We start from the raw sequence: 12,687 nt of genomic DNA, 5'->3' as shown, positions 1-12,687 counted from the left end.
AATAAGGCGACTTGGGAAAATAAGATTGTAGCTTATCGTCATTTCATAAATATGTTATCGAAATTGAATAGTGCCAAGATCCTTACTCTCGACTCTGCTATGATTCAGGTAATCATTTATTTAACTTTTTTCTTGTTTCCTCAGCAAAATGTAAACTTAAACTATTATCTGGTGAACAGTAGTTTAAGTTTATAAATTTGTAAGGCTTCCCGAAAAATCAAATATTCCTGCAATAAACAATGCCCATTGTACCTGATATCTTAATCTATTGCATGCTGCTGAGATTTAGTTTTAAATTGCATATGGCTTTCAGATTGCTTTATTTTAAATATCTTAGCTAAAATATATTTTAGGAATTTTTTGTGGAAGCTGTCTTTTATCCTGAATACACGCCTTCTCCGTTCAAAAAGTTGAAGTATGTGAAGCTATCACCAGGATATAAAGAACCTTTTATAATACCTTTTAAGTTCGCAACGTACTTACTTGGTGGCAATTCAGGAGCAACTATTGTCAAAGTATTGCCTCAGGTATGCATAGAATATGCTCTCTTTGTAAATAAATTGATGCATTATGTGCTTACTCTTGTAGTGAGATACAAGAGTAATAAATTTCATACAACAAGGAATGCAAGCATCAAATAGTGGATCTTGGGGCACTGATTAATTTATTTCGGCGGGAGGCATATATAGCATGATTGTTTTTTTGTCAAGTATATAGTAACTGCATAACCTAGGGCATAATTAGATTTGAGATTGAATTATTCGCGCACACATAGCTTTGAAAAATGGTTTGCAGATTTATGCTCATCGATAACCATATATACTAATAAAGTGTAGATAAATGACTGCTTGAAAGGTGGAATCCAACCTAGATAAATGAAGATAAAAAATTACCCCATTTTACATTTCAAATCATGAAGTCCGAATCTTAAGAAGTGTCCATTTTAATTATGAAGCAAGCACATTCACCCGATGAGTATTTTAAACTTACGAGTTACGACTATGTTCATCAATGACCAGAAGAATCATGTGACATTAATGTAGCTTCCACTAGACTGCTTTAGAACGTCAAAATTTCAACTTCTTTGGATTCTTCTTCAGACATACATTTATTATTTCTTTCAATTTTCTAATTTGATTAATTTCTACTGTCTTGTCCGGGAAATTTAGAAGGTAGTACCAGAAACATTGACAGCAGTCACAGTGGGTAGTGGCTTTAGAGCTTGGAAAGGGCCATGGGTTTTGTTCCAAAAATATTGTCGAGTTCTTGTGTACATCTCTCTCTCGTGCGCTCTCCCCCCCTCTCTCTCTCGCGCGCTCCCCCCCCCCCCTCTCTCTCCCCTGTCTCTCTCCCGATCTCTTTTATTGTTAGCGTTTCAGTTTATTCATTTATGTTAAAGTACATTCTTAGCTAGCTAGTATAGTTCTATTATATATATTTAGGGCTTACCTACTGCTTATTTGTTCTACTCTATTTTGGTGAATGTGAGGTGCTAATTTTATCGAAATTAAAAATCTTTCTGTCTTCTCATAGACAATTGGTAATGATTAGTAAGTTTATTGAGTACTAAATGAGGTGTTATGTTTTTTTATTTCTGTATATTTATATTTAGGCTAATAGGGATAGGGGTGTGATATGGTTATTGGAAATAATTACATGAAGTTGAAGGTATAATGCTTTCTTTTGCTGATATATAGGTTTTGATATTCGGTAAAGAGGAACCTGAAGCGGTGGTGTCGCCTGCAATGATGCAGTACTAAGCAGTTTAATCAAGAGGTTTTTGATAAGGTTCATCTTGAATTCTATGTATTCTATGTATTTATTTTAACATAATTATCCAGTGGTATCCTTTGTAATACAGTTACGTTTCTATAGAGGTATAACACCATGTTTTCTGATTTGACTAGTCTGAAACAGAAGCAGATAGGATTGATTGGGTAAACAAAATACAAGGTTTTATTGCTTCCCTTTTGAACTCTCAGTTGCGACAGGTCAAACTCTGTAAATTTTTTGCATGTCCTATTTCACATTAAGAAATCAGATTGGCATTTAAATGTTTACGTTTCGGACTAACATGAATCTTCTGTAGCTGAAATCTAGGGGTAACGAGTATAACAATACCTCTTCTGGATCACATGATGAAAGCGCAGACCATAGTTCGAATCGAGAAGATAATGTGTCTAGGATCCTTAAAGAAATTCCTGGAAATGACATATTTTGTGTTTAATAAGTGTTGACTAAAGCATAATTTATAAACTACATTATAAATTTTGTATAGTACTGGAAGTTTAGAATGCGTATCTTGGAACTTACTGGTTAAAGGAAACTTCATCACTATCACTACAAGAATAATGTCAATAGACATCACACATTAGACATAACTTTGCCACTGATGTTAAAAAGAGTATTGACATCACCCCGTGTTTTTATGATGTCTTTGTTCTTTGTAGACATCGGTTATAATTAAACCGATGTCTAAAATTCACCAAAAAAACAAAATTCGCGCCCACCATTTTTTCCCCCGGTAGTGAAATTTTCATTCAGTTTTTAGTTCTACATTCCCCCAATCCCAAAATTCTCCCCCCTTAACCAAATTTTGGTTCCCCCCAAATCAATCTTCAGACACAAAATCAAAAGAAAAAATCAAAACTAAAAACTAAAAAACAGAAAACTGTTCTCTCTCTCTCAAACCTCTCTCTCTCTCTCTCGACCCCCCCCCCCTCTCTCTCTCTCGAACCTCTCTCCCCTCACAATCTCTCTGAACTCCGGCCATCATATCACCATCATAATCTCTCGAACCTCTCTCTCTCTATCGAACCTCTCTCTCTCTATCGAACCTGTCTCTGGAACCTCTCTCTCTCTCTCTGAACCTCTCTCCGCTCTGAATCTCTCCGTTAAGCCTCTTTCGTTTAACCTCTCTACTTCGGTAAGTGTTGTATCTTCTTGAATCGAACTAGTCTTCTCTGTATGAAGACCAGTTTTAAAAGTTGAGGATTTTTGAATTCAAAACCTTAATTTTGTAAATTGGGCCCTTTTTTTTTATTAATTTAGTGTCAAATCTTGTTGCTAATACTTTTCTTCTTGTTGTATACACGACCTAATCTGAGAAAAAGATTTAAAGCTTTAGGTAATTTGGATTTTTTAGTTGTACATTTATATTTTTGTTTATTTTTTTTATTTTCGTAAATTAGGTTTTCATTTGTTTGTAATATTGTGATTTGTTTTTGCAGGACATTAGTGTTGTTTGATTTTTCGATCTTCGGTGAGTTTTCTTCTCCAACTCTGTTTTGTACGCTTATACATTTGATTTGTTTTGTTAGTTTTGATAGTGTGTTTTTTGTCTATGTGCTATGCAGTTGGTTCTTATGTTGATCTATGTGTTGTGTATAATATGCATTATGTATTATATGAAATCTCAGTTTTGTTTTATTTGCAATTATGTGCAGGAGAATTCATTTTGGTATTAGTATATTATATTCAAATTTAGTCGTGTTATGAATTTTGGATGCAAGTGTGTGGTTAATTTAGTGATTGTGTATGCAAGTGTTTAGTTGAAAATAGTACATTTATAATTTGACAATCTGCATCCGTGATCTGACTATTATACTATGGTTAATTATATAGTGATTATACATTAAGTACTGAATGACTAGTTAATATATAGTACTAGTACTATAATTAAATATATAATATGAATTACGTAATGCATTACAAATCTATTCATATCATATTATAATAAAATATATAACATTAAAATGTATAATATGCATTATGTATAATATGAATTCTCAGTTTTCTTATGTCGTTTATAGTCTTCCCTATGTGTGGATGTCATACTTAAAATCAAGTTAGACTTCTAAAATAAATATTAGACTTATAAAATAAATATAAGCCTTATACTAAATTTTTTAGTGACATACCAGGTGGTTTTAAATGGATAAGTCATGGATAAAAGCCGATAGGGATTCTCTGCAGTATGAAATTGGTGTTGAAAACTTCTTGATATTTGCCGAGGAAGATGCTAAAAACCCCAAGAAAATTCCTTGTCCTTGTGCACACTACTCTAACTTCAAAAAGTTTTCTGTGAATATAATCAGAGGTCATCCTTATGAATCAGGGTTTAGTTTAGGATATTCTGATTGGATTTGGCATGGAGAAAACCATGATAATAGTACTAGGTCATCTGTTGGTAGTACTTGACCTCCCTCGAAGCCCATACCAATTTCAGAAACATTTAACGTGTGTGAAGCAGCCTATAGTAGGGAAGATTGCGATAAAGAGTCAGATAACTTTAAGAGGTTTGTTGCCGATGCAGAACAACCTCTGTTTGAGGGAAGTGAGTGTACTAAACTGGAGTCGGTCCTTAAAATTACATAATTGGAAGGCTAGGTTTGGAGTTCTTGATAAAGCTTTTACTGATCTGCTTCAATCAATTGGATCAATTCTTCCTAAAGATAATCTGCTTCCGTCTAATATGTATGAAGCCAAGAAAACCTTGACTGATTTAGGCCTCGAGTATATTGAATTCCACGCTTGTCCAAATGACTGCGTATTACACAGGGGTCCAATTCTCGAGTCTTCTTCCGAGTGTCCCAAATGTCATCTCCCTCGCTGGAAAGTTGGGAAAGATGGTCAAGTTAGGGTAAATGTGCCAGCTAAGGTTATGTGGTATTTTCCGATAATCCCAAGATTTAAAAGAATGTTTAAATCTTCATCTACTGCTGAATTAATGAGTTGGCATGCAAATAATCGATCCAAAGATGGAAAGATGCGTCACCCCTCTGATTCTCCTTCTTGGAGGAATGTAGATTGTAGGTGGCCTGAGTTTTGTAGCGAGGCAAGAAATATACGTTTAGGATTAGCGACCGATGGTATAAATCCACACAACAATGGATTAAATAATCTGTACAGCTGCTGGCCAGTTATGTTAGTAACATATAATCTTCCTCCATGGTTATGCATGAAGAGGAAGTTTATGATGTTAACAACATTAATTTCAGGCCCACAAGAGCCTGGTAATGATATTTACGTATATCTCCGGCCACTGATCGATGATTTAAGGAAGGTGAACCAAACGTGTACGATGCCTATACCAAATCCTTTTTCACTCTAAAGGCAATCTTGATGTGGACAATAAATGACTTTCCGGGATATGGAAATTTGTCGGGGTGCGTTAATAAGGGTTATAGGGCATGTCGAGTATGCGGTGATCAGACCGTGGCTAAATATCTAAGTCGTAGTAGAAAAATGAGCTACCAAGGACATCGTTGGTATTTAGATCTTTATCATCCGTATAGGAGACAAAGGACAAATTTTAATGGAGAACAAGAATTTGGTTGTGCACCTGAACCACTTAGCGGAGAGGAAGTGTTGGGGCAACAACAACAACTTAGGTTCAGTTTTGGGAAGGGGGAAGCCAAAAAAGGTGGAGTCTCCATTGAAAAAACAGTCAGTTTTTTTTGAGTTAGAGTATTGGAAGTTTCACCATGTTCGACATTGTTTAGATGTCATGCACGTCAAAAAGAACGTGTGTGATAATATAATTGGGACACTTCTGCACATGAAATTCAAGAGTAAAGACAGCCTTGCCTCGCTTCTTGATTTGGTTGACATGGGAATACGGCCTGATTTAGCTCCAGAAGTAGGTGAGAAAAGAACATACCTACCTCCTGCCCCTTATACTCTCTCCCAGAAAGAAAAACAAGCAATATTGGCATCATTGTACGATATGAAACTTCCATACGGACATGCTTCAAATATAAGAAATTGTGTATCGATGATTGATATAAAGTTGTATGGTTTAAAGTCCCATGACTGCCATATCTTTCTCCAACAACTACTACATGTTTGCATTCGTTCAGTGCTTCCGAAAAATGTTAGGGTTAGTATCATAAGATTGTGTTTTTTCTTCAACTCTCTGTGCAACAAAGTTGTAGATGTGTCAAACTTGAATAAATTACAAGCAGATGTGATATTGACCCTGTGTGAGTTAGAGAAGATATTCCTTCCATCATTTTTTGATGTTATGATACATCTTATGGTCCACCTAGTAAGGGAACTGCGATTATGTGGACTGGTTTTTTATAGATGGATGTTTCCATTTGAACGCTTTAATAAAATATTGAAGAGTTACGTAAGAAACTGATTCTATCCAGAAGGTTCTATAGCTGAAGGTTACCTCAAAGAAGAGTCAATAGAATTTTGCAGTGAGTTCTATAGCGGGAGTAGTAGAACAACCGGTCTTCCGAAAGATGAAGAAAAAAATTTTGGTCCAATCGGTGGTGTGACTATGAAGTCAGTTGCGGAAAAAGAACGAGATGAGGCTCATCTTTCAGTTCTTCGTAATAATTCGGAAGTGGAACCATATGTTATGTAAGTAAAACATAAAAAGTATACATATAATTGTTAAAGTTGTATTTGGTATAGTTTAGTAGAATTTGATGTAAGTAATTTCAAGTTGCATAAAAAATATTTGGAAGAGATTTATCGAGGGAAAAAGAAGAGTGTACAGTGGCTATTGGGAGAGCATAATTGACAATTTGCCGATTGGTTTGAACAAAAAGTTGGTTTACATTCTTTTTCCTTCTCTTTTATTTTTATAAGTCGTGTTTTTAAATTTGTAGCCACTTATATGCATCAATAAATTATATGTAGGTCAGTACAGAAATGAGGGAAAATGTGGAAGCCGTATCTGAAACTATAAGATGGTTGGCTGGGAAACCTTCATTTTCAGTTTTGACTTACGAAAGTTATGATGTTGAAGGGGTCCGATACCACACAAAGGATCGAGATAATGCAAGGGTAGTTCAGAATAGTGGTGTGTCATTAGTTGCGAGGACAGTCCAAGTCTCTAGTGCTAAGGACATGAATCCTATTAGAGAGTGATTTAAAATTTTATGGGGTGATCAGGGAAATATGGGAATTAGACTACCACGCATTCAAGACCCCTCTGTTTTTATGTACTTGGGCAGCAAGTGACAAAGGTGTCAAGTCCGATGATCTTGGTTTCACCCTTGTCAACTTCAATCGACCAGGTCACAAAAAGGACAAATATGTCTCTGTTGACCAAGTCAACCAAGTATTTTATATTGAGGATCCAGTTGATGCTAATTGGTCCGTTGTGTTATCGGCGACAACTAGAGACTATCATGATGTTTACAATGAAGATGCTCCTGAAGACACCTCCTGGAACCCTCCCCCATTCTGTTCTAATATCCCTACATGTGACCCTGCTAATATTGATGATGCAAGTGTTTATAATAGAAGAGAAAATGTTGAGGGTATATGGGTTAAAAAGTTATAGGAGTCTAGCTATATATTCTCCTTATTTGTAATTTTTCTTGTTATTTTTTATTTTTCTTTTTATTTGTAATGTATCTTGTGTTCTTTGTTTTCTTGTAATTTTTCAATGTAGTTATAGAAGTCTATCTGTAATTTTTCTTGACAATTAAATGAGAATTTTGTTTAATTTTCTGGATATCTGTTAGACATTATACCATGAACTGTGTAGTTGTTCTAATCTGTTTAATATTAGTTAATTTTTCATATTAGAGGAAGAGGAAAGAATGGCACCAAAAAAGCAAATGCGAAAGCAATCAGAAAAGACAGCATCACAGAATCTTAGCGGTGGAAGCCCCAAGCGGCTGGAGAATGTTCCGAACAATGATGAAAACAATGAAGGGCATGCATCGGAATCTCAACCGACTAACTCAGAACAGACAAATACTACAACTAATACTGCTACAAGGAAGTCTGGGGGTAAGCGAGGCGTCTGTCAATGTACAAAGTGATTGTCAAGAAAGCTCGCGGGAAGAAAGTTGAAGTCACTGCCAATGAATGGGGGATTCCTAATGGGGAAACTAGAGCCCGTTTGCAGTCTTACATTGGTATGTTGGCTAGGACTATGATTCCAATCGACATTCCTACGTGGCCAAATGTAGACCCTGAATTAAAATCAAAGCTTTGGTTAGATCTCCAGGTACTAGATCAATTGTAAAAAATTATTATCAAATGTAGATCTTGAATATAAGTTTTTCCTGTTATGATTTTGTGAACTTGTGTTTTTTCAGGCTACCTTCAAAGTTAAACCAGAAATTGAAAACATGGTCCTAAAGTCAGCAAGCTCTAAATGGCGACAGTTTAAGACTGATTTGATGAGAAAGTATGTGCTACCATTTATTGGAGAAAAGAAGAAGCTGAGTAAGCCACCAAGAGACTATGATTATATTAGTAAGGCAACCTGGAAAAGGTTTGTGAGACAGAGGACTGATTCTAAGTGGAAGGTATGTTTTAATTCTGTAATATATGATTTTGGTGATTTTTTTGCATTGTCTGTTGTAATTTTTGTAATCTTGTGACATGTTTTTAGGAAATTCATGACACACAAAGTGAAAGAGTGTCTAAGAGAAAATATCATCACCGGTTGTCAAGAAAGGGCTACATCGGTTTAAAAGAAGATGAGGTAAGAAAAGTTCATTTAATTGTATAACTGTATTTAATTTATAATAGGTCAGTCCATAATAAATTAGAGTCCTACATTTTTTAGCCCTGGAGTTATTTGTATTACTGTATTTTATTTTATTTGTAACAACTAAAAAAGGAAGGTTGAATCCGGGAGAAGAACCGGATAGAGCGATTTTTTGGCAAAAGGCCCGTAAGCCGAAAAACGGACAAGAGGTCGAAGAGGTCGATGAAGATTTAGCTGTTATATGCGATAAAATTGTAAGTTTTAATTTTGGTTAAATTACATTAAAGTAGGTGAATCAGTAAAATTAGGACGACATAAATCAGTAAAGTAGGCGAATCAGTATAAATAGGACCCCTGCCAATGTTTTAGTTAATTGGCCTTTAATCATACTGATTACAATTATGCGAAATAATTATTATTTATCTTTTATTGAAAACTAGTTAACTCCATTTTGGTTAATTTATTTTCTTGTTAACAAAACGCATTGTGGGAAAACAAGAAGAAGGGTGAGATTCAGTTTTCTGGTGCTGAAGATGTTCTGACAACGGCTTTGGAGAGTCGTGAGCATTCTGGGAGGGTTCGGGCTGTTGGAGGGTACATCACTCCAAAATAATACTTTAATTTGCCAAGAGAGCCAGAGCTTTGAATCACAAAGGCAGAGTTGATGGCCCGTGATCGACAAAGGGATGAAGTGCTTGAAAAAAAATGCAAGCTCTCGAGGCAGAGATTGATCGCTTGGAGTCAGTGATCGAAAGTGGAGGTACTTTTCACTCTCCAATTCCATCTGAAAAGGCAAGTTTCGATCCGGAAAAGGATAAAGAAATGAAGTCAAATCCACCACCTGCAAGAGGAGTTGTGTTGTTATATGAAGATGATGACTGTGTTTTTACAGATGACCCAACTAGGCCTTCACCTCCTGGAAGTCACGTAAGTTATTTTAATTTTGTGAGCAACCTTGTCATTTATCTTACTAAGGTAAATCATTGTTACCTTAATTTTTTAATTTTGTTTATTTAAATATTATAGGCCCAACGATCTTGTGAGCTATCTGTCGAGAGACTTGAGAATAAGGTTGCATTTGGTATGGTATATCCTCGCGAGGATAATTTAACTGATTTGGTACATGGAGTTGATATACCAATTGGACATCAATGTGTCTCTATTGATGGCCTCATAACACCAGATGCCTTGCATCCAGCTGAGACACGTGGTGATGACATGATGACTGTCCGCGATGCTCTAGGATCTTTTTTGGCATGGCCTGAGGAATTAATTAGCTACACAAATGTTACGGTATAATGAATAATATATATATGTATAATATTGTCTGAATTTTGAAAATAAATTGTTCATTTCAAGATATTAAAAATTAAGTGGTATGTACTTTTTATTTTGGTTTTATATTATCACCAGGTGCAAAAAAAAGAAAGGCCCCGAACAAGTGCTGAAAAAATAAAAAAGAATGACGGGTTGCAGGATTTGAAGGCACAATTTCTTCAAGCAAAGCTAGGTGCGAAAGTGCCAAAGGGATTTAAGCTGTTGTATAAACATGCAACAACTTGGATGAAAACTACCGGGGTCAGTATCCAGGTTCGATGTGAGCCGAATGTGTTTGGACATGAAAAAACAATTTATTTGTTAAATGAGAATGTTGTGTCTTTATTGGAGTTTGAAATGTTGAGCCAAGCAGTAGTTGCAAGTTACATGGCGTAAGTTACCTTTTTTTTCTTTTTAATGATCATTTTTTTTAATGTTTGTAATTTTCCAGAACTTGCATTTTAATATCAGCACTCTTTCGATAGGCACTTGCATTCTGAGATTAGTGAAATACCAGAACTGGCGGAGACATTTGCTTTTATTGACCCCGGATCCACATATCACGTGAATGCTGATTTTGAAGCATACATTTTAAACCGGTTGAGAGAGGGTAACCCGGATCGCCTATTCTTTCTTCCCCATAATCAGAAGTAAGTACTTATTGTAATACTGAAAATTAAAAACATGGATAGTACAGTACAAATTTCTATGTGATGTGTCCTATCTATCTTTGTTTTTTTATGAAAATAGTATGCATTGGATTTTGGTCGTTATCTAGGAAGGGGAAATATATATTCCGAATCCACTACCTCACCCGACACAATTTTCAAAACTAGAAAAGCCGTTATCAAGGTAAATTTTTATTAACGTAACATTTTGGTATAATTGCATGTTCATTTCTGTACATTATATAAGATTTTATGTTTTTTTATGCAGGGCTTTGAAAAGTTACAACTCTGAAACCGGCAGGGGCAACAAGATGGCCAAGACAAAGTTTTTTAGTGTAAGTACAATAGATCGAGTACCTAATATTTGTGCTTAATATATATGATTTATTTGACATGCCTCATTTGTCTTTTAATTAATGAAATAGGGATCTCCCAAACAACCCGGTGGGATTGAATGTGCGTATATAATAATGCGATACACGAAAGAAATTATCGATGATGACAAGTTGAATTTTGCTAAAAAGGTATTACCTTGACGCTTCCAGTTTGCTATATACTGAGATATGGTTACTTTTCGATATGGTTACTTTTCATTCATGTACTGAATTTTATTTGTTTGGAATTTGTAGTGGTTGGCCAAGACTCGATCGTGTTACAGCATTGAACAGCTAGATGAAGTTCGCATTGAGGCTCTGCAGTTCATCCAAGAGCATATCTGATCAATTCTTGTACTCAAGGTCTTTTCTTTTGCATAGTCGTACATTTGGTAATTTAGACGGTTCTGTGTAGTAAGAATGTAAGTGTATGAATGTTGGGGTTGTTGTATAGGTTTGCAAATGCCGGGGGTTGTACATTTGGTAATGTAGATTCTGTAGTTTTTGAATGAGTGATGCAGATGATGGGGTTGGTGTTGGTGATTTTTGGATGATTGATGCAGATGATGGGGTTGGTGTTGGTGGTTTTCGGATGATTGAATGTTTAAATGTATGAATGATTGAATGGTTAGATTTGTATGGATGCGTGTTATTCCAATGTTTTAGTTTTGGTTATGCAGTAAAGGACATCGGTTTAATTTATAACAAATGCATATTAGTAACGAGTACATCGCTTTTTTAGAAAATTAGTGATGTAAAATTTTACACAATTTGGTCTATAAATTTCTTACACATCACTTTTAATTAAGAAAAGCAGATGTCAAAAAAGATAATGTACATCACTTTAAGGTAAAAAACTGATGTCAAAAAACGCAATGTACATAGAAATCACTTTGTTTAAGATAAAACTGATGTCAAGTGACGTTATAAACATCACTTTTAACCAAACAAAATTGATGTCAAAAAACGCAATGTACATCAGTTTAAGGCAAATAACTGATGTGAAAGACTAACATGTTCAAGTCTAAATGACAAATAGACATCACTTCATTCTAGAAAAAACTGATGTCTATACGCTTAATTAGACATCACCTTTCATTAAAGAAACAGATGTTTAATATGCCATTTTACATCACCTCTGTCAAAATTATCGATGTTTTTGTGACAAAAAACATAGCTCAATATATGTTTAATATGTTTTAATAGGTGTAATTTAGTTATTAAATAATTTTGTTATAGCATTTTTTGTGAAAAATCATCACATAGACAACAGTGTTTTTCACTAAAATCGATGTTTTTGTGACAAAAAACATAGCTCATGATATGTTTAACATGTTTAATTAGGTGTAATTTAGTTATTAAATAATTTACTTATAGCATTTTGTTCTAATAATCAACACATAGACATCTGTTTTTTTAACTAAAATCGATGTCTAATCCAGTATAGACATCGGGTATTCACCGATGTCTAGAATAGACATCACCGACATCAACATCGGTTGGGAAACAACATAGACATCGGCCAAAAAGCGATGTATATGGACTTTTTTCTTGTAGTGTATGTCCGTATTTATGCTAATCTTGACTTCTTTTCCAACTTGCTGAAACACCTGGATGCTTATACTTTACTCTACTCATATATGTACAATGCATAAGGATCAATTTTTCTGCACATTAAGATAATTACAAGCCACTAAAGTCTAATGCCATGTATTCTTTGATGACTTTGTTTGAAATAAGATTAAAGATTATTTATTATTCATGCATAAGAAGTAAATTCATGGACATTAAAAAGCATGTTAGGATATAAGTTTTATTGTCTAAATGACACCTCATTCTCATATTTCTACTATCTTTCTTG

At 34.8% G+C, this 12,687-nt stretch overlaps 1 protein-coding gene and 1 long non-coding RNA gene across 2 annotated transcripts; both read left to right on the top strand.

Annotated features, from left to right (window-relative positions):
- Positions 1-3,068: 3,068 nt before the first annotated feature.
- On the top strand, positions 3,069-7,972 carry LOC141721604 (uncharacterized). Its single transcript, XR_012574793.1, has 3 exons — positions 3,069-3,127; positions 3,231-3,262; positions 7,552-7,972. It is a non-coding gene; the product is annotated as an uncharacterized LOC141721604 (long non-coding RNA).
- A 1,200-nt stretch (positions 7,973-9,172) lies between these two features.
- Positions 9,173-11,292, top strand: LOC141710047 (uncharacterized). Its single transcript, XM_074513032.1, has 8 exons — positions 9,173-9,394; positions 9,494-9,760; positions 9,881-10,176; positions 10,270-10,434; positions 10,535-10,636; positions 10,721-10,787; positions 10,878-10,976; positions 11,082-11,292. Exons 1-5 carry the CDS (start codon positions 9,173-9,175, stop codon positions 10,560-10,562), a joined length of 978 nt encoding a protein of 325 aa, XP_074369133.1. The 3' UTR covers positions 10,563-10,636; positions 10,721-10,787; positions 10,878-10,976; positions 11,082-11,292.
- The last annotated feature ends 1,395 nt before the right edge of the window (positions 11,293-12,687 follow it).

The sequence above is a fragment of the Apium graveolens genome, chromosome 1 (genome assembly GCF_009905375.1).
Source record: "Apium graveolens cultivar Ventura chromosome 1, ASM990537v1, whole genome shotgun sequence".
NCBI lineage: Eukaryota > Viridiplantae > Streptophyta > Magnoliopsida > Apiales > Apiaceae > Apium > Apium graveolens.
This window is presented reverse-complemented; position numbering and strand designations above follow the sequence as displayed.

Bases quoted from the DNA above. Each gene is read 5' to 3' on its own strand.
- LOC141710047 (XM_074513032.1), top strand. From the start codon at position 9,173: ATGCAAGCTCTCGAGGCAGAGATTGATCGCTTGGAGTCAGTGATCGAA. The intron at 9,395-9,493 runs GTAAGTTATTTT...TAAATATTATAG, and splicing joins CTTCACCTCCTGGAAGTCAC to GCCCAACGATCTTGTGAGCT. The intron at 9,761-9,880 runs GTATAATGAATA...TATTATCACCAG, and splicing joins TTAGCTACACAAATGTTACG to GTGCAAAAAAAAGAAAGGCC.